The sequence below is a fragment of the Varroa jacobsoni genome, unplaced genomic scaffold (assembly GCF_002532875.2).
Source record: "Varroa jacobsoni isolate VJ856 unplaced genomic scaffold, vjacob_1.0 scaffold_774, whole genome shotgun sequence".
Taxonomy (NCBI): domain Eukaryota; kingdom Metazoa; phylum Arthropoda; class Arachnida; order Mesostigmata; family Varroidae; genus Varroa; species Varroa jacobsoni.
The window spans coordinates 150,049-174,459 of NW_019213676.1; the positions used below are offsets into that span (position 1 = coordinate 150,049).

General features: G+C 40.9%; 4 protein-coding genes across 9 annotated transcripts in view; 1 reads left to right on the forward strand and 3 right to left on the reverse strand.

Annotated features, from left to right (window-relative positions):
* Positions 1-9,636, reverse strand: part of LOC111263588 (uncharacterized) — a 31,967-nt gene extending 22,331 nt beyond the window's left edge. The window contains exons 1-2 of the mRNA XM_086969689.1: positions 8,283-9,636; positions 268-411 (exon numbers count right to left, since the gene is read on the reverse strand). The gene's annotated coding sequence lies outside the window, so the exon portion shown is untranslated. The remainder of the gene's footprint in view (positions 1-267; positions 412-8,282) is intronic.
* Positions 9,637-13,075: 3,439 nt separating this feature from the next.
* Blos1 (biogenesis of lysosome-related organelles complex 1 subunit 1) lies at positions 13,076-24,152 on the reverse strand. Of its 5 annotated transcripts, none has more exons than XM_086969694.1 (6): positions 18,649-18,846; positions 17,454-17,628; positions 14,957-15,035; positions 14,335-14,407; positions 13,670-13,887; positions 13,076-13,227 (listed from the first exon to the last, which is right to left on the reverse strand). In XM_086969694.1, the coding sequence occupies exons 3-6, from the start codon at positions 15,015-15,017 to the stop codon at positions 13,172-13,174; spliced, it is 408 nt and encodes a 135-aa protein (XP_086825820.1). In that variant the 5' UTR covers positions 15,018-15,035; positions 17,454-17,628; positions 18,649-18,846; the 3' UTR covers positions 13,076-13,171. The 5 variants fall into 5 exon arrangements, with proteins under 5 accessions (XP_086825820.1, XP_086825819.1, XP_022694522.1 ...); XM_086969693.1 differs by having other exon boundaries at positions 18,645-18,846; XM_022838787.2 differs by lacking the exons at positions 17,454-17,628; positions 18,649-18,846 and adding an exon at positions 22,796-24,152.
* On the reverse strand, positions 15,493-17,447 carry LOC111263590 (RAB6A-GEF complex partner protein 2). Its single transcript, XM_022838783.1, has one exon. It carries the CDS (start codon positions 17,277-17,279, stop codon positions 16,056-16,058), a length of 1,224 nt encoding a protein of 407 aa, XP_022694518.1. The 5' UTR covers positions 17,280-17,447; the 3' UTR covers positions 15,493-16,055.
* LOC111263587 (ubiquitin carboxyl-terminal hydrolase 31) overlaps positions 19,559-24,411 on the forward strand; it is a 42,730-nt gene continuing 37,877 nt past the window's right edge. The window contains exons 1-2 of one of the 2 annotated variants that reach the window (XM_022838769.2): positions 19,559-20,582; positions 20,726-21,760. The gene's annotated coding sequence lies outside the window, so the exon portion shown is untranslated. Of the gene's footprint in view, positions 21,761-24,411 lie in introns of both variants that reach the window. The other variant, XM_086969690.1, reaches the window with a different exon arrangement.

Here is a 24,411-nt window from a genome sequence, read left to right on the forward strand (position 1 = left end):
ACAAATAACCCAGATGCGATGGCTCGAATTGTAACCTATCTCCCCGGAAACACTCCTTGTAATTTATCATTTAAAAAAAAAATAGATCACGTAATGTGAAAACTATACTGTAACAGCTAGGGTTAGCCGATGCTCGATATATAACACCTGCATTGCCCCCCAGAGAATTTTATAGTGATACGACTTGCCCACGCTGAGAACAAAAGCCAAAGAATTATTTGTGATACAATAGAATTTGGGAATATTTGGCTGCTATCGCAGAATTACCTGTCAGACGTAGACGCATTCCGTTTACTGTTGACAGGGGCCAACCGGCTGAAGCAATGCTGAACTAAAGCAGTATCGAACGTAAAACTCCACACATTTCTTTATTTAAACTAAGCTTGTTACCATAACTCTCTCTCTCTCTTTCTGGAAATAACATCAACCAGCTATTATTAAATAGTGTAAGATATAATTACAAAAGATGTAGTGCAAACGACTTCATAGAATAACATGTCCGATACACACATTTCGATCACATTAACATTTATACTGATACTTACTTTCGGCTGACCGTCTACATCTATAGAACCACGCTCTATAGATATATAACTAAAAAAAAAGACCTACAAAATCATGCCCCATAGATAACCATATAGCAAACCGACGACTGAATAAAACCAACAGTGCCATCATCATTACCATCGATCTAACACGAAATACGCGAACATTTTTCGCTAATTTTGACTATAGGTACACATGGTTTTTATGTCTGCGCAGTTATAGGTGCGTGTGTGCGCATGTGTGTATGCGTGCACACATTCGAAAATGGTCCACGTAACCCTTGCCCCACGTGATGGTGCTCTAGATATATATGTGTGCCAGCTTTTAATTTGTTACCAATCTCTATTCCACTTCGCCCGGTTAGCAGCGTATCGCCACTTCATGAGTCCCATAGTAATGCAATAAAGATGCACGCTAGCACATATATATATGTTACGATAGCAGATGTCGATTTTCATGAATGTCCACTCTTACGCGACTGATACGTGAGAGGTGACTGGGTTTAACGGCTTAGCCGAACGCGACCCAAGTAAACATTGGTCAATGAGCAACGGATTTCAACGCGTGGAAGCTTTCCCCTTGATAGAATTATTCCACAAGCTTTTCCGTTTTGCTCACACAATACCCACCGATCCTGCTGCATCTCCCCGTAATAATAATAATAATGGCTATGATTAGGTGGTCTTTAATGTTATTGCCTCGAAGCCCTACTTTCAACGGACGCCGTTGAATTGCCTGTCAACGCAGCGAAAGCGGCCGAGCTAGCTAGGAGAAATGTTTCTTTTTTCGGTTCACCTGCAAGGCCAAATGATGGGGCAAGGTATACAGCCAGCAAAGAGCAAATACTATAATACGAGCTGCAATTACAGTACAGCCGTGTGGACAATGGACGCAGCATAATTTAAAAGCTAAGTCTCGTGATTTTGTTTCGTACACAGATCCATGGCGTGGGTATCTCCTGTTTCAATGAGACATACAGAGGTTGAAATGATGCAACTTATCTCGTGCCCTACGAAGGTACCAAGAATATGTTTCGTACGTGTGATTCGGGTAGATAAATTGTCTTAACGTCTCCTTAGGCATCCTCCAATAGACATCATATAGTTAGTTACAAGAAAAGCATACCAATAATAAATAGGCAATATAAGACGTCTGTTCATTCTAAGTCTACACAGTTTAGAATATTTGTGAATTCTCTTTAAAAATATGTTTAATAAAATTGTAAATATCAGTAAAGGGTGCTAATAACTCTTTACAATATATATGCAATATTATAATGGAAAAAATGTGTTGCTTATTCTGGGCTACCCCGTCACAACATAGTAGTACATATGTAGCGTGCTTGAGGCTCCAAAACTCACTATTCTTAATACAATGAGAGCAACAATCGAGAATTTCTGCAAGCATTGACTACCAGAATTCGTTACTATGGTTTCCTTTTTAATTAGCTGTTGTTGTAAAACCTCACTATGTGACGCCAGCGGTAGCGCGTTCGCCTGCTAAACTTTGCTACATGCGGGCCTTATTATAAACCCGTTTGTTCCTTGTCAGTGATTAACTGTTTAGTCTAATACTAACACACTGTACGACGTAAAACTCGGAAAAATTTATTTCCTAAGCTCTTTGGAAAATATATATAAGATATTTGACTCGTTATAACTCAATGGCTAGAAAAAGTCTAGGTATAATATCATTGAGCTCGCATTACAAACGCTACGGGCTCTCCCCCGCTGTAAACCCTAGCAGGTCAGCTGACGCATACGTAGGTATTTTTTTTCTAAAAAAAAACGTATAAGAAAATCACTATATTTCGTTCGCTATGTACGTAATTTATTGATGATTATGATGGCGAAGGGTCAGTTCCATTTACCAATCTTTCAGTATCTAAGCAGTAAGAATCATATGAAATATAGAGCTGTTTAAGGGGCATATAATCCGAGTTCTTTCGCGACTCGTGCCTGTCGCTTCGTAGTAATCTCGTTAATGTTGTTGACTTATTGGTCTCGTAATATAGCAGCTAATGTATCGTCGTAATTGTAAGGTCACCAGTTTGGCAAAGGTCATTCCCTAGCACAGCAAATGGACGGCTCAGCTTCTTGTCTCAGGGACCAGGAGCAGAGCCTATCAATACTGTTTGGAATTAGTCATTGGACATGTGTTTGTCGCTCCATATGGACGTTGGGAGAAAAACAATGTAATTTCGGCAAAGAACGTCGTTAAATAGCGTGTAACGTACTTGAGTTGTTGTGTCATTTCCTGAAGAGCACGGCGACTGTACCGGGAGGTACTCGGCAGTCACACATTGGGGGTCCTTAGACCTCATCGACGGTTGTGAGGTTGACTTGGTACCACTTAGGTAGGAAAATTTAAAACGTTACACAATAATCCTATGCACAATTTGCTGTTCCGGGATATACAGTGATCAATGTCACGCAACTTTTCACTGGATTCTCCGTTAATACTCCATCATTGCGCAATGGGAGCGCGGACGCAATAGTTTAAAATTTTGGCGAACAGAGCTGGTTTAGTGCAACCATTTATATCTTGAGCAGGGACTCTTCCAGGGACTGGCTTACACCAACTGAGTAGACTCTCAGTATTGTTGAAATCTTAACAAAAAGAGAATGTTATCGGCAAACCCGTGCTTGCTATTGAAAGACACTAGCACGGCGACAAACTACGCAAATGTACGCTTTCGTTTTGATGCAGCTCCAGATAGCATTGCGATTTTTCTGTAGAGTCTTATGGAGCGAAAGGGTCATAGTTGCCCAGCAGCACCTGCCGCTAGTACCGCTTTCACGTAATGTGTAGGCACTGTGCCACCAGGATATACACACACATTGGCTGTGAACAATTCCACATTCGTAGGTCTTGAGTTAATATTTGACAACGTTTTAAGCGTTCGCTCAGCACGGTTCGTACTTTACGACTATCTTATACTGTCTTTTGTGCCACATATGCTCGTATCCCCAACTGACTCGGTGGTGAACAAACAGTCGATGACTACTATGAGTTCTGCGTTATGTGGGATATTCTCGACCAAAACAGATATGTAGCATCCAATCGTTGGAGATGGTGGCGATCACATATTTCATAACATGACGCCAAACATACACAGAAGGCATTACACTAGATTGTGCTATGCTCGAAACGTTCTTTGAGTCTGTACAAGAGCCTAGTTCGCAATGGCGATAGTGGGGACGCTGCCGATGGAAGATATCTTAATGATCATTTGTGATCTACGTCTGTCTAAATGCTAAAAGCTAGATATGTTGGCAATCGATAAAACCCAAGTTTATGTTGCATTGCATTCTCTTTTGTTGTGAGATGATCATACGTGGTGTGGATGCAACGCCTGTTACACGCTGCAAGGAAGTTGCAACGATTAAAACGTGCCGGCATCAAAGCTGCTACTGCTGCTCCTCATAAGTGACTAATGACCGGTGATCCAGTCGAAATTAGATTGATCTCCAATACGTTAGAAGTAACAGTAAACAGATATGTCGAGAAAAGAACGACTCTCACTATGCTACTCTAGAAAACTAAATAACGTATATGATATATTATTAATGATATGCAATAGCGACGTTGGGGAAAATGGTTCACATGTGACAGTGTCGATAGAGGCCGAGTGCATCAGGGCGTCAGGACGAGCGTGTACGCTTGAGTCATAAGAGAGCCTCAATCCGAGTTGCTTTGATCAGGTCATCGTTAAACGCTTCAACTGCACGATTATTAAACTGAATAAAAAGTAATACACAGCTTGTTTAGGCACGGCATCCGTTACACACGTTTCTAACGTCACTTTGAAAATTTGCTATTCCTTCTGTTGCAATGGTTTTTTTAGTCTTGGGCTTGAACAGCCGCTTTCCACTTATGTACACTTATAGCATTAGGCATTGCTTCAGACGGCTGGCCTCAAGCACGAAACACAGTATGTCTACATTCGGTTTCGAACCTGGACGACCTCCCTATATTTAGTAGCCAAGCACCCAACAGCCATGAATGGCTTGTTAATTATAAGAACAGATACGGGGTAATCTAACAACGAATCTGTGCACTTGACAACAGTTGTTCTATTGCTAAAGTGCTTAATTTTTGAAATCCCACTTCCCCTAATCAAAATCATATCCGTCGCATCGATCTGTTTCAAATAGAAATAGCAAAAAAAACTAATTCTATGACTTTCTTTTTTTTTTTTCAATTATAAACGTAGGGGAAACATAACGGCACTATGTACAAAGTGTGCTGTCGTTAATCGTCATATTCAGCTGCTTTGTGGCAACGCTGTTGGTGTTAGATGTTTACGTAGCAACTGCTATCGTCATTAGTTAGTACGGATTGGCGACCGTACGCCCAGCTATTATTTACAGAGATCAGACGCAGTACTAGATTACTGGCCAAGGATCAAACATGTAACGAGATTCAGATACTGCATTAGAGTTCCGCAGCCTCCCCAAAAATATCATTCGAAATTATCGAAGTAAAAAAAGAGCGAGGCGAGACGCAAAAGTCCAGTGATGTTCCGAACACGTACATATATATATATGTACATTCGGAACAGTCTGGGATTGTTTTGTTGAATACCAGTTGGAAGTTATACTGAGAAAAGGTGTTGTCAACAATTAATAACTATTAAGTGCGCTTCATCATTGTACGCGGCGGGCATGTGGTCCGGCGATCAGTATTTGCTACCGAGTTGTCAGTCTTAAGTAACATCGCGCCACATTGACATCGGATCACTGTCGCTGCTATATTACTCGAATGTCTACCGCAAAACGTTGTGTAACACGTGATTATAAAGGCTCTAGAATGAAAGGCTCTAGAGCCTTGTTTTTAAACTATTAAAAAATAAGGGAAATTCTCTGTTAGCGTGCAGTTCGTTGCAATGGAGATTTTGCCCGACTGATGTAGTGCACACTCGCACGTTCATGTTAAGTGGAAACTCGGATTTTAAGGCTTGAACTCGTTTATTCCAGTTGACTTTTGTTGCACCTCATAGTTATGCTTGTCGGCAGGTAAGAATAAGTGCCGACATTCAAGCCATAGGCCCTTAATAAAAATCCAATTCTCTGCATAATGATTGTCCAGCTTTCATTTTGAAATAAAAATATTACACACAAAAATATGATGACATATTGCTGAAAATTCGCGTCGTTTTATGAATACGAAACACCTATAGACAACAGTCAGCGTCATGCGAAAAAATGTAGAACTAACACACTGAATGTGTATATTTTAAGAGACTAGCATAGTTCCGGTTCAGTAGACCCGAAATACGTTAGCGTCATTAATATAACTATTATATTTATAAGGTATTAATTTTCTTTGAAGCTCGTTGCCGCGTAAGTGTCGTTGGCCCACTTCCAACAAAGAATCTATTATTATAATTATATTATCTAGAAAACATCATCCGGAACAATGTACACTTAAACTTCTACTTCACCACCACATATGATTACCGTTGTTATGCAGAGCACAATAGTGGTACCAAAATCTATTCAAATAGCCTTCCCCAATTTTTATCTACTTGTTATCATAATGGTCATTTGGATACCAAGGAGCAGAAGGGTCCATTGTTGGTGGTGCCAAGTAGGCCCACAAAGGACCTCAACTGTTCAACAGGTAACGGTGAACCGGGCCACACAAAATATTTACGGCAGACTATCTCGAAATGGTTCTTACTACTAGCCAAACTACTGTAGAATGCCTACGATATGAGATACCTGAGCTAACTACAAATTATATATAGTAGACAGTAAAATGAAAATTCAATCAGGTCATCATTCTATACAAGTAAAGTAAGTTTATAAAAAGAATCAAATGTAACGATAGTAACGTGCTATAATATTACACAATCTCTCAGGTGCCAGCACGAATACTGGCAGGTACTTAACGTCATCTAATAACATACCAATGGCACTTCTCCTGGCACGATGGGTGTCCGATCCATTACATTCTCCAGCTCCATAATTTCGCCGTTCTTTTACTCTTAGATACAGAAACGCACAGTATCCTATGTGGATAATATCATTCGTTTAAAGCACAACGTGTAGCGTGTAGTTCTGTATGGGTCTTATTCGTTTGCTTTAGTGAACCCGGGACTAGTCTATCCGCTCAATTACCAAGAACTCACCGGCTACCATTGGCTTAAATCCTCACCATGGAAACATGGCGGAATTGCAGCTCTGCTATCACCGAATCGCTTGAACGAATACCCCTTCGTCCGCCGCGAAACCAGATCGCACTCAATAGATGCAATGCAAACACGGGGACTCATGTGACAGAATAAATGATTTGGTCGACTACAACCGGCGAACTAAAAATAGGTACCTGAGATTTCTTTAGTTAAGGTAGGAACATACCGACACACACACACACACAGACAGCTGTCAGTATTGGTCAGTACCAACTGCCAGCCCATTTTGTTTCTCATGCTATTTCCTTGACAGTTCTCGTGTGTCTGTTTACTAAAAAGCTAAAAAATCCAGTGTTCAATAGTGAGGATGGACGTTTTTGCCAAAATTAAGATTAGGAAGTGAGGTCGCCTTAAGTCCGCAGCCGCATGATCCAACCGGACCTCGCCAGTTTTTGACTTCATATCACCGCAGCTGGTTTGTCGTTCGGCTTTCGTTATCATCGGAAAACGCCGTCAAGGCTCCGGGAGCTACTGCTGCTGCTGCCCTCTCGCGGAATGAATTACAGGAAAATGCAATAGTGCCAAGCGAATAGGCGGCAGAATGCGGCCCAGATTACAGAGCAGTTCACACAGTTACCAACATCGGCCTATACCAACAATAACAATGGTGGCCATCAAGTTTACCTCTTTCCCTTTTCGGCGTTCCAAGCAGCCGGCAATGCAGGCCACGCTAGTACTTTAACCCAGCCAAAATAATCTTGCAGGCGTAGCAGTTGTGTCTTTGATTAGTAATACTGGTAATGAGACTGTTCTCTGTGGACCGTTTAGACAGAAAGCTCGTGGTGAGCACCCCAGTGAGCGACTTATGGAAGAACACAATACGTTACAGATAGCACGCTATAACTTGGACAGTTCTTGAAATTCAGCCGAGTTTTTAACCACGATCTGTAGACGCAGTTCATCTCTCGCAAAAACATCACGATATGGTATAGGTGGGTGTGCACCGTTGTAATTCATCGTCTATTTCAACTACCTCAAGACTACAGGTCGCCAAGGAAACAGACAGATCGCCAGTCCATATGCAAATACATATCCCTCGGTCGCCTTTTGTTACACAAACGTTTCCGATTGTCCTCAGAGCATTTCGGTGCTACGCAGCAGACAAGATGAATAACCACTCGATGCTCGATATGAATGGTCTCGAGTCGGACATTTACTCTCCCCCAATTCCATTATTTCCCGCAGTCTTCCATATGTAATGTCTTCCATATGTATGTTCGTAAGGTCGCCGCCTGAACGACAGCATTTCAACAACATCGGCAAGTAAAAAGAGCAGAGCAGTCTCTCTCCTTATTCGAACGGATGATCAGCATTTTAGACATGGCTCCCGATCACTAAATCGAATAGATCCGGTTCGTCCGGTCCGTAACAACGGAACGGAAATACATATGTTTGTGTCTCGGTGTGTGTCCGCTCTAACGTAATCATCGACTGTTAGCACTTTTGGAGACTAGAAACGCGCTCAGCCATTTGTAAAAGAACAACACTCGGTGCGTTCACTCCACAAGCTTGTCCTATTACGAGCCAACCTACTCACCTTCTTTACTCTAACAGTCGCGGCAACTTCACTGACTCTGGTTTTGCTTGTCCGGAGGTGACTGCTGCCCTGTTGGTGCTTGCGGGGTGTACGGGTCCCCGTAGGCCCCGCCGCAAGCTATAACTTACTGCAGCAATGATGATAACGATACGGATCAATTTCTATTCAAACACATCCGGTTTCGCATCCTCTCTTTTCTTCTTGTGTCTCTAACTCGTTTACAAATACGCTTTCTGACGGCAGCAGATAATGTGTCAGTTGACGCTCGTTAGTCAAGCCAGCTAAGACTCCAAAGTATACCTACATATCATACGAGATCAGAGAGTGACTTTGTCACTGAATAACCGACAGATAAGCGCGAACATATGTTTACGTAGGTAAAGTGGGCCGCCAAATTTGATGAAAGCGCCCTCTAGGAGACATAGCAGAAGACCCAAAGACGACGGCGCGGAGATCAAATGAACAGGCACTTCGGAGTATTGGGGTCTAACGTTGTGTTCGCACGCGGTGGCCGTCTTAACCGCACGGATTCGCCGGCCCAGTCCTATGCGTCAACACGACAATATGCCCGAAGGTTGTCTGTTGGAAGTGGTAGGGCATGCAGATTGAATACTTCAAAGTAAACCGTCGAACGATGACCGAATGACATAGGCAGCCGAGAACAGGAGAGCCTCAGAGCTTAGCAGCCATAGCTGATGATTGAAGATCATCTTTCTATTTATGGAAGTAGCAGTAAAACTATTCAAAAAACGAAATATTATTAAAATTCATTAAATTAATGTAGTTAACCAATATGTTATTTTTATCCTAACTATATTACAATATAGTGTGTATGTGGGATAGGGCTCATCCCCATAAGATATAAAAAGTACTGTTGGTAAGCTACAAGTTCTATTACTCTAACAATATAATAGTAATAGTGATAATATTATCTCTATGTTTTGTAAAAACTGGAAACATAGAAATTCTATATGTGAGTTTAACGTTACTTTTTAACGTTTTTGTAATCTCCGCTTGAAATTTTCGCGAACTTTTCCCTGGAAAACGTGGAAAAATATGGTGTAATAGCAGCGAATCTGAGCCACCAGGTAGAACACCCAGTGATGGTTGTGACTCGTCTACAAACAAACCCCTCTGACAAACAACCGCGCGAGTCGAAAACAAACGTAATGTCCATAGAACTTAATCAAAGCATCATATGCGAGTCCAAACTAAATAGAAGGAAGGAGAACGATGAAGAAAATTGAGGTGATCGTAGCCTTCGCAAGTACAGGTGCTCGTGCTTGTTTTACTTCGAAATCCATCTGAAGCAATAAATGTCATCTATTTCTGTGCAGAAATTAAATAATTAGGGGATCTTCATTTATGGTTCGCGAGGATGGAATGTGAGTTGTTATCAATAAGCCATGCCCGTTGTCAACGTTGTGTCTACTATATCGTCCTATAGAACCAGCTTCTTGTAAGAAAGAAAGAAACTTTCGCTGCGCTTCATAATCACAAATTTTTCATTTAAACTAAAAAAACAAGAAGTACACCTAGTCGCTATCCATTGTTTTGTAGATAATGATCTGTAGTGGACACATTAACTTTCTTATAATTAAGATCAAACCCCTGTCGGACATCACGAATCGGTCCACACTTTTTCGCATAGTTGATCATTGATTAATTTACTTTGTGGCAACGTGTATCCAACGTAACCTTTGGGAGTTGATCGGGTCAGAATTCTATTATTGTGAGGGTCCGTAAAGCAATTTATTGCTCCGGAAATTATGTGTGTTCAGGTATTCAAGTGCCCCGCAGCTCAATGAATACCTTTATAATTACAGCTTTTTACAGAATTATTGTTTCGAGAGACTTTGGAGGCAAGAAACTGTGGAAGCTTTTCGAAAGAAATCGTAGAGGCAATTGGCGAAGGTGAAATAAAAGAAAATTTTACAAACCTTCTTTCTTGAATGATCGCGGTAGTATAATTATTATAATAGAGTTACGCGATACTTAGGCTGACGTGCACATCGATGTCTCAATCTCTATTTATCCACAACACACGAGTCCACTACCACCACAGAGCCTCACGGAAGTCCTGAATGCTTTCGAGCTTCACTTAAATGTTGTTCATGAAGATTCATTTTGCCTCACAAGCTGACCTAGCAGCTCTACGCAAGCGAATCAGGCAAAATTTTCAGAGGCAGGTTTAAAATACACGGTCGAACGGTTTTTACCGTCGAGGTTTCCATACAGTAATTACATTTTTCGATAGCCTTTCGTGTTCTTTTTGACTTACAAGAGAAAATGTTTGTTCGAGTTTAATACTCACCAGCCTCACTAAAGCAAAATGTTTATTCATTGCCTTATATTGTTTGTCGGCAACCCCATTGGTGAGAAATTGTCATTACTTTTTTGAGGTAAGCTGGCAGTTGCTTTGCTTTCACGAACTCCAGTCAACGAAAATTATAATTAAAATTCGAAACTCATTTGTGTGAGTTGTACCTTTTGTTTTTTTTAGCTGAACAAGAAGAGGCGTCGATATCCGAGTAATATTTCGTGGTCAACGATTAAATTAAACTAAAGATAGGCAATCTAACTGCTATTTGAATTACCTGAATATGAGCTCAGGCAATTATTAAGCAAAAATCCCGTGAGCTGCCTATCGAAAATGGACACGTACATTTAAAAAAATTGGCATCACATTTACAATAAGCTTTTTGTAACCTTGTTTTAGACATATGGTAGCTCAGACAACAATGTTTTAATCATCGTAGATGTATTAGCCAAAATGATCTATTCTGTTGTCATAAGTAAATATCATAAAGAACTGAACATCACCGAGCACTGGTGATTGATTCAGACCGCGGTTCTGGAATCAGCCTGGGACGCTGTGATCGTTTGACGAGAAAAATGTACCTAATTATGATAGTTCTTTGTCGATAGAGGTTGTACAGATGTGGTACGCTGACTCTAAGCAGCGAATTTTACGGGTTTCGCATTTAAAGACTTCGCTGATTGAAACCTTGCCCTTCAGACCGTTGCAGATATCTCGACGAACCAAGTAGATCTGAACGAATAATCAAAGCTTTAAATATACCGCACATTACGACCAGCAGTGTCACTGAAGCAAAAATCTAACTATGTATAATATTTCAATGCCTACCATTATTTTTACCTGCTGCGTCCTAGCCCTTATAGGCCATAACTCAACATAGCCTTGCATCTACTTCCTCAGAGTGCTGCTGCTCTGTAGTTAAGCACTCCTTCAAAAAGATTTTTGCAGTTAAATGTTCGTCACGCCGACAAGAATACACCGGCAATATTAGAAGCGGTCCCAACACCACAGTATTTGTCTCTACAAAACACTGTTCATTTCCCACTACCGCACAGATCTAATAGATTTCTATGTTACATAGATGCATAAATTCATATGGACGTCACTTACGAATACGCTATAGGTCACTGGCGTTTATATTCCTATTAATTTTATATATTTATGTTCCGGCACGTAGGTTTAGGCATCACGACGTTTACATTGAATGAATCGCTGCTAGTAATAAGACTAAAAATACACACTCTCGGTGTTAAGGAAATCAACGATACGGCCATCACTGGATTCTTGGTGTCGTACTAGCTTGATACCGCATATAGTTAAGACTAATCCAAACATGTTCCTTAGAAACTCCTATGCATAAGAGAATTGCACAACGATTTATGTTTCCATTCTATACAAAAACCGCATACTATATCGCGTATATATATATATATACTAAACCGCATAGCGGTTGTAATGGAGTACATCAGATGCGATCGTGGTAGACCATAAAGAAAAAGCCAGACATTTTGACGTGCGGGGAGTACCTAATGACTTGAGAGTAAAAACTAGAGTCAAGTCTACATTGCAGTCCGCGCTCTTATACCTACCACAAGTACCCATCGAGCGGAAACAAGTGGCAAGCCATTGACTTTGCCACCGAGTCGCTCAGTCAAGAGTAAAAGCAAAGGGCAATGGACGGTTGAAAATTGACTAATTTCAGTATCGTTAAATAATAGTGTACTTCTGTTAATTTCGACCTAGAGTGAGAAAGCCGTAGAAACATTACAACATAACAACCGAGCGACTTAATCGGAGAACTGATAGCGGGAAAAGCCAAAAGCTAACCAGAATCTACTATCCGGGAATAACTGCTTTTTGACAACGATTAACCGCATGTTGATTTGTTAGCGCTCCCTATCGAACAGTTTTACACAAAAACGAGGCCTTTTGCCCGCAGCCTTCCTACAGCTAGCTCTCTAATCTGACAGACAACTTAAACACTTTTGGGAAACAAACAGCATTTGGCAGTAATAGATCGTAAACAGTCCATTAATATATAAGATACCTCAAAAATTGAGTAAAGTGCCACGAACAAGTTGGGGTAAAGTAGACGATCTGATTTGACCTATAAGATAGTATTGAGGTGCATAGAATGCTTGTACAAAAACGACAGATCATGGATTAGCGGCTGGTCAAAATGGCTAAAATGCTGTTTCGACATTGCTGCTCAAACTATGAAATCAGCTAATTATTTAATATTTGAATGCTGTTGGATCCTCACTTGCGTCCAATTTTTGGTTTATTTATTAAAAATGTATTGTAATGTACAAATACTACCTGAGCTGATATCCTTTCAGTTGAAAACGAAATTAGCGCTCTTGGTGTACTACGCATATCTTTCGTATTAGATTAAATACGTCTATTTACTACTATATAATATCTTCTGTTCTATTTCTAAGAAGATTGTATCGTTTAGTTTAAGCGCTCTTCCTTGAGTAAAAACAGTTCAAAAAAATTGTAATTTATTGTGTAGCTTCATATTTGCATTTTCGTGCTTGTGATGATAGCTAGTTCGGGATTATACACACTATAACGTCGATGGCGATTCTCGGGACGTTTGCTGTATACATTCCTGTTTATCAACTGAAAATTTAAAAAATTTTTACGATAGTAACATATTAGTATGAATTGATTTTAGTACGGAGACATGGAGGCACTTTATGAACGCACCTCCTCTATAGACACGTAGGTATCTTTTTAAAAAAGCGTGTATCTGTTGTCTACGATTTCCGCTTAAACCTTGGATTCGGCATTAACTCCATTTAATCAGATCACCAAACTCCACTTGCTATTGAGTAGAGGAAAGCACCCTGTGGTTGAACATAGAGGGGGGCATTCCTTCAAGGAAAGGGACGACCAACCAGATAAACTACACTAAAAGTTTGCACCACTGAAACCAAACAGGCATGTCTCACAAAACTGTTAGTACACAAGTTAAATCGTTGAAGATGACTCCTTCGACGTGTATACAGAAAAACTACACAAATCATCGTCATACGCTACTGTTTGGAGATAATTTTCATACCATTGTAAGCATACTCGAGAGCAGAGGACACTGTTTTCATGTCAGCTTCTATCGTTCGAGCCCAATTATCCACATCGCCGATCTCCTTTAGGATTTTGTGGAAGCCGTCTAAGAGGTTAGCCCATTGTTCTGACTGGCGGAGCAACTGCTGGCTGTGTGCAGCTAACTGTTTTGCCTCGGAGTCAAGCTTTTTCTGATTGAGGTACGCCTGTGCCACTCTAAAAAATGACGATTTATTTGTTAGTTACAGACATACCATTCTCTAAATGAGATCTTAGTTTTTGGTGGCATCAAACAGGAATCATTCGAGGCAAATATACACGAGCGCCCAAAGATGATACTGTACAGTTAAATAATAGAAAATAATGGGTCCCAATGAAAAGCAGCTAAATAATTTGTAGTGGTTACAAGAAGCTTTTGCGACCCCAATTTGATACCATTCCTTAAACTATTGTAACAGAGGCAAACTCTGCTATTAGTTGTGAATCTGCTCGTTCATTTTTTTACTCAGGTTGAATAGTTAATGCGAAGTATCTTGTTGTCACAACACGCAAATATGTAAAATAAAAATCAAGCACTTCTTTGAATAAGTCTTTTCCACAAGCCGTTCTCGTAATCCGTTTAACACAGATACCCATCCAGAGTTGAAAATCAATGCACTTTACCCAACATTGAGATGGTCCATCATAAGCGAGGTGAATTCGTTCGTGGCATTTATGGCCACCTTTCGTTTGTATTCTGAAAATCAAACAAACAGTTTACATGTTACTCAGTGTGTAGCAGCCACTCCAGGACCGTAGCTCTCAGCATGAAACACGCGAGACCGTTGCAGGGTGTACCAAAAAGTATTATCTTTACATAGAAAGACAAGAACAGGATGCACCATGCACCTCTACCGCAATCTATGTAAAAAATAAGTTATATATATATATATATATATATATATAATAAAAATAAGTAACTCTCTGGATTTTTCGAAAAAGAATCTTATACGAATGTATGTTACAGAGTCAAATTTACATGATGGATGGTTAAAACAGAGAATAAATGCATCTATCGCGAATATAAGAACGATAAGCTTCATTCATCAGAATCTGAACCGAAAAATCCAAAGTGGATTGAGTTCGATTGTTTCGTCTTTATAAGTCGGCTTATATGTAAAGTTTCAGTACATCAAATATGCGATGCGCATTTGCGAGCATCCTATAATCGATGTTATCTAAAAAATACAGTGTTACTTTCTACTATGCTATTTATTCGTTCTAAAATGTTATTCAGTAAACTTACCTAACTCATCGCGCCTCTGATTCATCCGTTGACTGTGCTCTTTCATAATATTCGACAACATTCTTTCTAAATGTGTCGGCTGAAACATCAAACAGTTAAAAACAGAGTGAAATTTATTTTTTTTTTGTTTATTTGAAGAATTGCCATAAGGAAATATCAGCGTCCCTCGGAAAGCCGCGCTTCACTCTGTGTAAATTTATTTTGCTCTCAATTCTTAGATTCCGAGAGTATTACTTCGAAATTTCGCTCAGTTCCGAAGGAAATCAATTATTATTTTTTAACTGTATATAATGCCTTCAGTGCCACCCTATTCTGAAGTCTTCCGAATTTATTCAATTATAACTAGAATTTTAGTTACTGAGAAGTGCATTATAAGAATATTTGTATGGCTTGTAGCGACAACCAAGTTTCTTTCATAAAGAAAAACTTGAAAGACAATTTTAGGTGTAAGAGCAGTTAGATTTTACTAGTATGGTGTTTTATTTACGACTGGTTGAAACTGGCTATAGTTCTAGCTGGAAATAGAAGACAAAAAATAATTTTGTAAACGTATTGACCGATTTTATTTCTTTAATTCGATGCAAATATACATTTCTTCTCGTTATATACATCAACATGTAGACGAAAAGGCCAAGCGATTGTCAGCTTGACTGATCTACTAAAGTCAATTAAGGTTGCCGGATCTCCAACTCTTGCCATAATATACTGCCTCTGTATCTCCTTGAAGCATTTTGTTTAGCCTAGATTGTCATTTATAATTTGACGTCATCTAAAATTCAATAATTAGCAGGATTCCAGACACTAGATAAAGAGAGTCCTTAAAAACTCGCAGAAATCTCTCTGTTAACAAATGCTGTAAACAACTTACAAGCAATAATACGAAATTTAACACAACTAAACACTGCAGTCGTTCTTAGAATCCGAATACTGGCTTTTTCATTCTACCGTTAAACACACAAATTACACAATGAATCGTTGATTGGGAATTAGAACTTGGATTTAGGCCGGACAATTTGAGCAACTCGTGTAAATTTACCTGCCAGTATATTTAATAATAGTGACTTTACATGAGCAACATTTAATGGTTTACATAGCCACTTTACAAGGCTGTATAGAACTCTCTCTGAAGATTTAAGCGTGCAGCAATGTGGGCACTATGTGAAGGAAAGATGTTCACAGGCAGGTTCCAGACCATAGTGTGCACATCCAGTTCGGCTGGCGGTTCCCAGTTGGCATCAGCATGTTGAAGAAGGTCTGGCGGGAACGTTTTGAGGTCGTTCGGAGTCATCACGAACTCAAAGTGCAGCCTCCACGACAGTTCGACAAGATCCGTCTCAAACGATGGAGCTACGTGCACAGGGATTGGTAGTGCAACATGGGTTTGCCGGAGGAATAAGCAAATTTCATGAGCTTTACTGTAGGGCAGAATTTGCGTGTACTTGCCATCACGAGTTCTTTCAACACTTTGCAGTGTCACCGAAAACTGCACGCATGGAATTGTGCCTTTGGAAAAATCAAACGTACCGACGATATCCTCACCCAAGCGGAAATTGGATTTGAGAAGACAGAACCGCGCGACATCATGCTCGCTTCCCTGAGTGATATTGAAATAGCTTGGTTGGCGGGGTGCAGTCACGTCTTCGAGATACTCCATAGCGCACTCAGCCAGACTTGGCCTAATTAGGGGACTCAAAAATGGGTTGTTGCCATAAGAATTTTGCTGGTTGTTGGTGTTCCCGTTATTGTTTGTGCCACTACCACTATTGTTATTATTATCTCCGCCAAACGATTTCTGTTTCGTGTGGTTAAGACTGCACTCCGAGTTGGAATAAGCGAAGTCTACTATGCAGAAAACCTTTAGAGGGATCTTAAAGAGCTTACTAGCCGCGTTGATCTTTTGTGTACCAATGGAGATCTTGTAGCTGTACTTGACCATTTGGCCCTTGTATGATGGTGGGAGTCCGGGCGGTAATTTTTCTCTATACACAAAAGTCTTCACATCTCCTGGGAGCAAGCGCAAATCACAAAGGAGGATTGTTGGCTGCGACGAATAGATGACGAAACCCTTCTCGCCCTGGTTGGGCACGAACGAAGTTTCTTTTGTTCCTGTGACCAACTGGTCACAGCGCACGCTGCTGGGCAACTTTAACTTTGCTTCGTCAACGGAGCAATAACAATGAAGTTGTGCTGACGACCAAGCGAGTATCTCTGGTCCGGTAGATTCACATAGTTGAGAGATGTTTTTGAACGATATCACACATTCGATTACATCGCCAGCGATGTAAACCGGCTCTCGTGACAGTTTCGTTTGTATCTGTATCATTGTTGTCTCTGGTGTTTGTGTTTACTGCCTCAATATTATGCTCTTCAAAGTAAAAAATATATGTAATTAAATGAGATGTTACGTGTAATAATTTAATTGCAAGCCCACTTCTGTCCTTAATATCTCTAAAATCTCTGTCGAGAGTCGAGCTGCACTATTTCGTACGGAAAAGACCTAAAAAACGTTGCTTTCGACGACGGCTGTTGTCAGGATGTCACTCTTCATTTCGATAGTCCTGGCGAATAGTCGCCGATAAACGTCGTTCTTCGCTCACAGTTGAAAGGAACGATGAGACCGGTTGACGCGACGACTCCGCATCGCGATGGCATAATCTGCGTATTCGTGGCTGCTGCAAGCGAAGACGCCAAGATCAGCGCCAAGATCAGCACATTATGAGGCTACATAAAGATTTGTGATATCAGGTCACGATACATGCGTGAGTTTGCTGGTGATATACAACTAGATTTAAGAAATGAGTTTATTGGAAGTATACGTAGAGCATTCACATTCCAATAACATACATTGTTATACGCCACAAACGGATTTTGTTAAAAATCATCCCGTATGTATAACGATTACGTTTAGCGTTTTCGATTTATGTTCTTCTCCACGCGGACAATTTCGACCAGCCATGTTATACTTGGTATTGCAGTCTTCTAGCTTTTCGGTCAACTTTTGTAGACCCCGCATTATCTGTTTTATAGCTATCGTTTGAAGTACAACTACAGTATGGGATAGTGGAAATTGCAACTAATGCAAAGCAGGCCGATATTTTGTTTTTTAGTTAGCGCCGTTCAACAATATGTTGCTTTTATCTTGCGTAGCACTAAGTTTGATTATTCCAAATCGATAATACCGCTTTATGAACGCTTTGCTCTATATATATATATTAAACGGACATATCTTTCTTGAACTAGATTACTTATTACAGATTCTTCGTTAGATTTGTAAATCTCTAGCCAGCATTTAATTCAAGTAAACCTGATCTCGGCTCAGAACTTGAAGTAGTATTTAGTAGGGTTAAAAAATCCCAACGAATCGTCCCTCTATCAATTATTTATTGTCTTCCTCTACCCAGCTGAAACAAGCGATGTTAGTCTGCGGTAAAATCTAAGCAAGTTACGTTGATATCGAACAAAGTAGCAAAATGACCTTTAACCTAACAAAGCAGGGTACACGTTCGGATGCTCGACAAAAACAACAGCAAACTAACGAGCGGTGATAATTTTCGAACACTCGTGCAGTATTTTTTAACTTACTGGCGTTACCATGTATTAGAGTAGTAACACCATGTAGCTAAATAATGCATTTAGTTTGGTTGTCTTTTCTATTATTTATATAGAACGCCGTATCATTACTACTTACATACAGGCACTATTTTTCTGTTGACGTTTGTTCACATAGACACACACACCCTCCGACGATCGGTGAACGAATCTCAGCTGTAGGATAAATACAGAGCGCTGCTTCGAATGTCCCCTAGAAACTACACTGATAGACTGTCTCTCTGCCAGGATGACTGCGCCTCTGTGGACTCTCTATCAGTTTCCTTTTTTCTCCGATGGTTGACGGCGTCGTCTGCTAGGCCACGTCCCGGTTTGGTTGCTGCTGTGCAATCGCTAAGATGGCGGGAAGTCGGGCCCCAGTAATCCAGCTGAGCGGGTTGTTACAACGCAATAGCTAGCTTGCGACAATTTACGGTCATGCTGCCTTATTATGTTGCACAGGCACTGTTTGTCATTTATAGAGATCGGCATTTAAAAGCACTTCAAGTATTGACAAGCAAAAAGTTCAGATTTTCTGAATTGTTCACGTTAAAGCGTGAATAATAAACAGCGAATTAAAAAAATATTTCATGTTAGGCATTTTATCGGATAGCTGATTCCCACCCTGAAATGAATTGTGTTTACGCTCGGTTTCGAGCCTAGATCACTATGTGTCCATATGACTACCATGCAAGCTGGTTATCCACTGACCTTTTACAGCAATGATAACACACCAACCTACTCTACCCATTTGATCTTAGTCGTCAATATTCAAATTCCCCGCCCTTTCCTCTCCACCAACTGGTCACTTGTGCGCCCGCCAACTTTGACGACATCACCTTGTTATGATTGTCCTCGAGGGCACCGCCGCCATCGCACAGTAGCCCTGTTTTGTCTGTGTCCATCTCATAGCAGCAGCAACATCCAAACCCACGAGTCCTCTCTTTCTCTCTCTCCCTTCCTCTTTTTGCAATGTTATTACGGCCGTGGGCGGTTCATTGTTGTCTGCGTCGCGTTTGGCTGTCAACCTGTGTTCAGTCTCTCTCCATTTTGTTTACCCCTTTCCCCTGCGTTGCTCCCTCTCGACGGGCCACTATTCTCAGCGGCGTATCTACATTCTTTTCCAGGTGACTGTGTAAGTTGTCGCGGCCTGTGGGTGAGTGAGTGTGGCTCTCTGCCGTTACCGTCTGGCCGCGATGGTGTTGTCGTCGTATTAGTAAATACGGCGCGGGCCGATCGGTGTACACGGCGACAAGCGTAAGCGCCAATAGCGGTAGCGTCCTGGCTTGGCTGACTGGCTGCTGTTATCCGTGCCTGCCCGCCCCATATCGTCATCGTCGCTTTGACTATTATTATTAGTAGTAGTCGTCGTTTATTTATTGCGGCCGTCGTCAGCGGCAGGTTGTGAGTATTGGCTGTAACGAAACGTATAAGTTGACTCGAGTTGGTTTCGTTGTGGACGTCACAGAGCGCAATATTGAGCGCCGACGAAATTGAAGAAGAAACAAAAAGCAATCATCAACAGCGGCGGCTCTGACGGCGACAATAGCAACAACGACCGTGTCATCATTAATGGACGAAGTCGACAACTAAAATTGTGTTTTTGTGCTATTCCTGTAGCTGGTTAACGTGCGTTGTTACAGATCACGCTATCGTGGTTTTCGCTTGGTGGTACTTGCTGTTATTGTGGCGGTTGTTGCTTCTGCCGTCCGTTGCAATAGCAATAACAGCTGTAATAAGCAGCCAAGGTCTGAGAGGGGTGTCATAGCACTGCTTGAATCGAACTAATATTGGTCCGATTCGAGTCGCATTCGAGTTTACATTCCCGCCTTCGAAACGACGGACCCTGCAACGGCTGTAGGAGTACGAGCTTTTTCATCGTCTCCGCTTCCGTGTCCCTCGTGATCCCCCAATTTTTACCGCTGCCTATCAATACCCGATAAAGACAACTGCAGCAATCATCGACAGATGCATGCAGGGAGCAGCCAGCCCGGTCAATGATAGCAGCCATAGAACAACAAATGAAGCGAGGCAACTCGTACGTTGGCCGATTATCGTAGAGGATAAATATTATATAATATATTATAAATCTTTGATGTAACAGTCGAGGGGAGCAATATTACTAGCTGTTAAAAAAAACGGTTCAACGATCCAACGAACATGTGCTAATTTCGGTTTCAGTTGCTTAGGTTAGGTCCATTAAGGTCGGTCGTCTCATCGTCGTCTTCAACTGAACGTTAGAGGGAACGCAGCCTTCGAAGAAAACCGATCGAGCGTGGACATATTTATCGGTCGACTGGTTGTGTTCTATCGTCTGAGTTTGAGGGGGCGTTACATACAATAGCAATAGATAATATACTGGCGCACTCTTTGCTGACGTTAATTCGACCGCTAACGCCGCCGCTGGTCAGATTCGAGTCGCTTTCCTCATGGACATCTCGCATTACTTCGTTAAGTGACCTTCCTGTTTTCGTTGTTGCACTATACGAGGGTATGATTGTTAAGCAGTTATCTCAAAAAAGAAATTGATAAGGCGAACACGCTCAGTAACCTTCCTCAGGTTCAGGCAAGCGCTCTTCGACTCGCCGACTGCAGGCCACCAGTACAACAAAGGCGCAAATTTGAGAGTTATTGTCCGACTGCAATAGTTACGGAATCACCTCGAACGTTGTGTATTCAACCTCCACTGTGTACACATAGAGCATTGTAATGAAAAGAATCACGGCAAGTGAAAAGCACATGGATAATAATAACATTGATAATAAGTGCCGGATGGTGATAGAGGATATTCAGCCGATACTTCACAGAGCAGTGATAACTGTGAACGAAGAAGCGACAAGGTAAAGCAACGTCAATAACAGGAACAAAAGGTGATCGCCTCGGGCTCGTCAATTAGTCATTCGGTTTTGTAAGACGGATTCCAACGAGTGCTTTGTGCTGCGAACGGTTCCATTACGATAGAGTTGTTAAGTCACATAATAATCAATTGATTGTACGCATGGTAAAGAAAAAAGGGAGGGGGGAGCGCGTTTTATCTCTCGGCGAATGCTATACAAAACAAATGTATAGAAGACCGATGTTTTCATCAACAAAAGTTACTCTAGTTGCTCGTTATAGAGTTGTTATTGATCGTTGGTGCTGCTTCGTCGTGCATTGAGTAGAACTGCGCTCAAAAGCTGGTGGTGCGATCTAAATTAACTCTCTTCGGCCTGAACGGTAGGTAGCAATGTGAAAGTTATGCAACTTCACGCTGAAGCGGGGTCTTCATTGACTTAAATGAAAAGTGTCTTTAGACTAGATAGCTAATACATGGCATATATCAATATACGGATTGAGCTTGTACTGCACGCCAAGTGCTTATACAATTAAACCGGATAAATTTCACTTGTGAAAGACTTTGACGGAGTATTACGCTAGAGGAGTTACTGGCGTCGCCCGGAATACCTAAATTGGCAGGTTGATAGAAATGGCACTCTCGTTTGAGACGTGTTAAACGCGCTTAAAAAAGGTATTTTTTATAAGAATCTGGTCAAAAAAGGATGCACTATGTTATGGGATTGATACAGCATAGAACATTATTATGTAAAGTCTCTTGACTGTTTTTTGAAAGACATAATCAATCTCACGTGGGACCCATCCACCACACCAGTGGATGTCCAAGTCGGAAAAGATAGAATTTAAAAAGCCTTGATATATCATCAGACGTTTAAAGCAATCATATACGAAGGATATATTTGCAAAGAATATTTCATAGATCTTGATATCTCGCAGGAGGGTAATAAGTAATGGCCATGAGAGACAATGGACTTGATTAATGCGGTCGTAATGTTAACCGCCGCCGTTGGCTGGATTTCTAATAGTTAGTCGGGCTGCTACATAGAACTGAGGAGTGGGTGAATCGGAACTGCTGTCCTCTATCGAACGGGACGATTTTATTTCTCAGATATGCGATGCTAGCTACCGGTGGGGCATCGATGTATGTACGAGTGTCTGTACCTACTGGAGCTTTACTGAGGTTATAATAATCTATAATAGTAAGAATAGGTTTGCCGAGTTCGTGTTCGTTGGCTAATTCAATGGTGGTTGTCGCTCGTGATGCTATTAACCCTACCTGATTGACACGATTTACGATGCGTGGGTGGAGGATAAATGTTAAACTGTATTCACTAGTCGCAGCATGATACATCATAGAATAATATTATAGATACGAGCAGCAACTGGAGCAACAGCGGTAATATTATTTGTACCTACCAATGGCTCTTTCGATCAGTCCACTCGTAAACTTTGCTTGTTTGATGTGACACTTGGTCATAGCGGCTCCAATAGAACTCTTCTCCACGTATGTACCGCTCACGCCATTTGAATTCAGTGCGGCAGACCGGTACAGGCCCCGATACTCATAAATGACAAAGCTCTGTCAACCTAATCATCCTGACCATAACAACAACACCAGCAGCAGCAGCAAGATCAACGTCGTCGTCATCACTGTGGCGAGGTCGAGAACATGAAGGCCATACAAGACGATTCCCACCCTAACAACAGAACCAACTTGGCGTCTACGAACGAAGTACAATGAACAACTCGACGTCACGAATATCGCTAGGTGACCGCATGTATTTGCGTACATCAACATAGCTATCTATGCGTCGTATAGAAGTTTGGCTGTGGCGATACAAGCGGCGATCGCGTTTAAAGTATTTCACCAGAGCGAACAATGATAGACAATAGAGGGGAAATTGCCACTTCTTTTCGCATGAATCAATAAGCTTGCTTGAAGTGACACACGTAGTGCGTGTTGTGATAAAAAGTAATTGTGATTATGTGTATGAATGTCTGAAAATGATAAACAAAAGTGAGTGAATGTTTTAATTAGGTTCGTGTTCAAATCATACTACAGAGAGACTTTTTTTAATATTTAGCAACGGCTTATGAAGTGTTGTTACAAGCTGGATCATCATTATAAAAGAAGAAAAAAAAAAACTAATTTGCTTGTACACGTTCTCGTGAGCTTTAGAATCTTGTGAACAAAATGAGGCTATACATATACATAAAGGCCAATTCCAGGTCAAATATAAACAGCTACTCTCATTGCAATACAGAGATTGTTACCAGTTCTGGCTTGGGGATATGTTTGCACGCTATTTACGTACGATATGATTTGAGCGGTCTTAAAAGGTCATAGTGTTCTCTTGTAAGTCAGTGCTTTTTTAGAGTGTCCTTTTAGGCTCACATAGTTGGTTAATATCTATTCATCTCAAATTTGGTAACGGCTTTAACAAGTGCTTTAAGTGCTTAAGAGGTGCCAAAGTAAGTATACCCTACAGATCATATCGCTGGTCTATTATGTTTTCTGGGGAAATATTGGTTCGTATTGCTTGATTAGGGGCATTCATGAGAAATGCGTTCCCGAAGCCTCTCAGGAGATGATTTGAACACCTCTAAGTAGCACGTGCTGACTAGATTAGAATTAACTATCAACTAATTAATAGAATGAATTAGACATTTCTATATCTATAAAAAGTGCCTTCTCAGAGTCTTTGTTGCGGTACCATAAACTACGTTTCGATGTTTATCGAATAAATGCTTCACTTTTTGTCCTTGTATTTGTTGCCTTTTTGTCATATGATAATTACCCAGCTTTTCTCCATATTCCAGGGGTTTAAAAATCATGTTAATCCTTGAGATTTGTTGTATACCAGAACTACTCTAATCACTAGTCCACTTTAAATTTCCGGATTATTAGCGCGGTACCGACTATAGTTTAACCAATGCCCTAGCTTTATAATGTTCTAAATGCTTGCTGTAAATGTTTTCGATTACAGGCTTAGCTGAAATTAAAAAGCAGGTTTTCCACTAGAAACAAACCG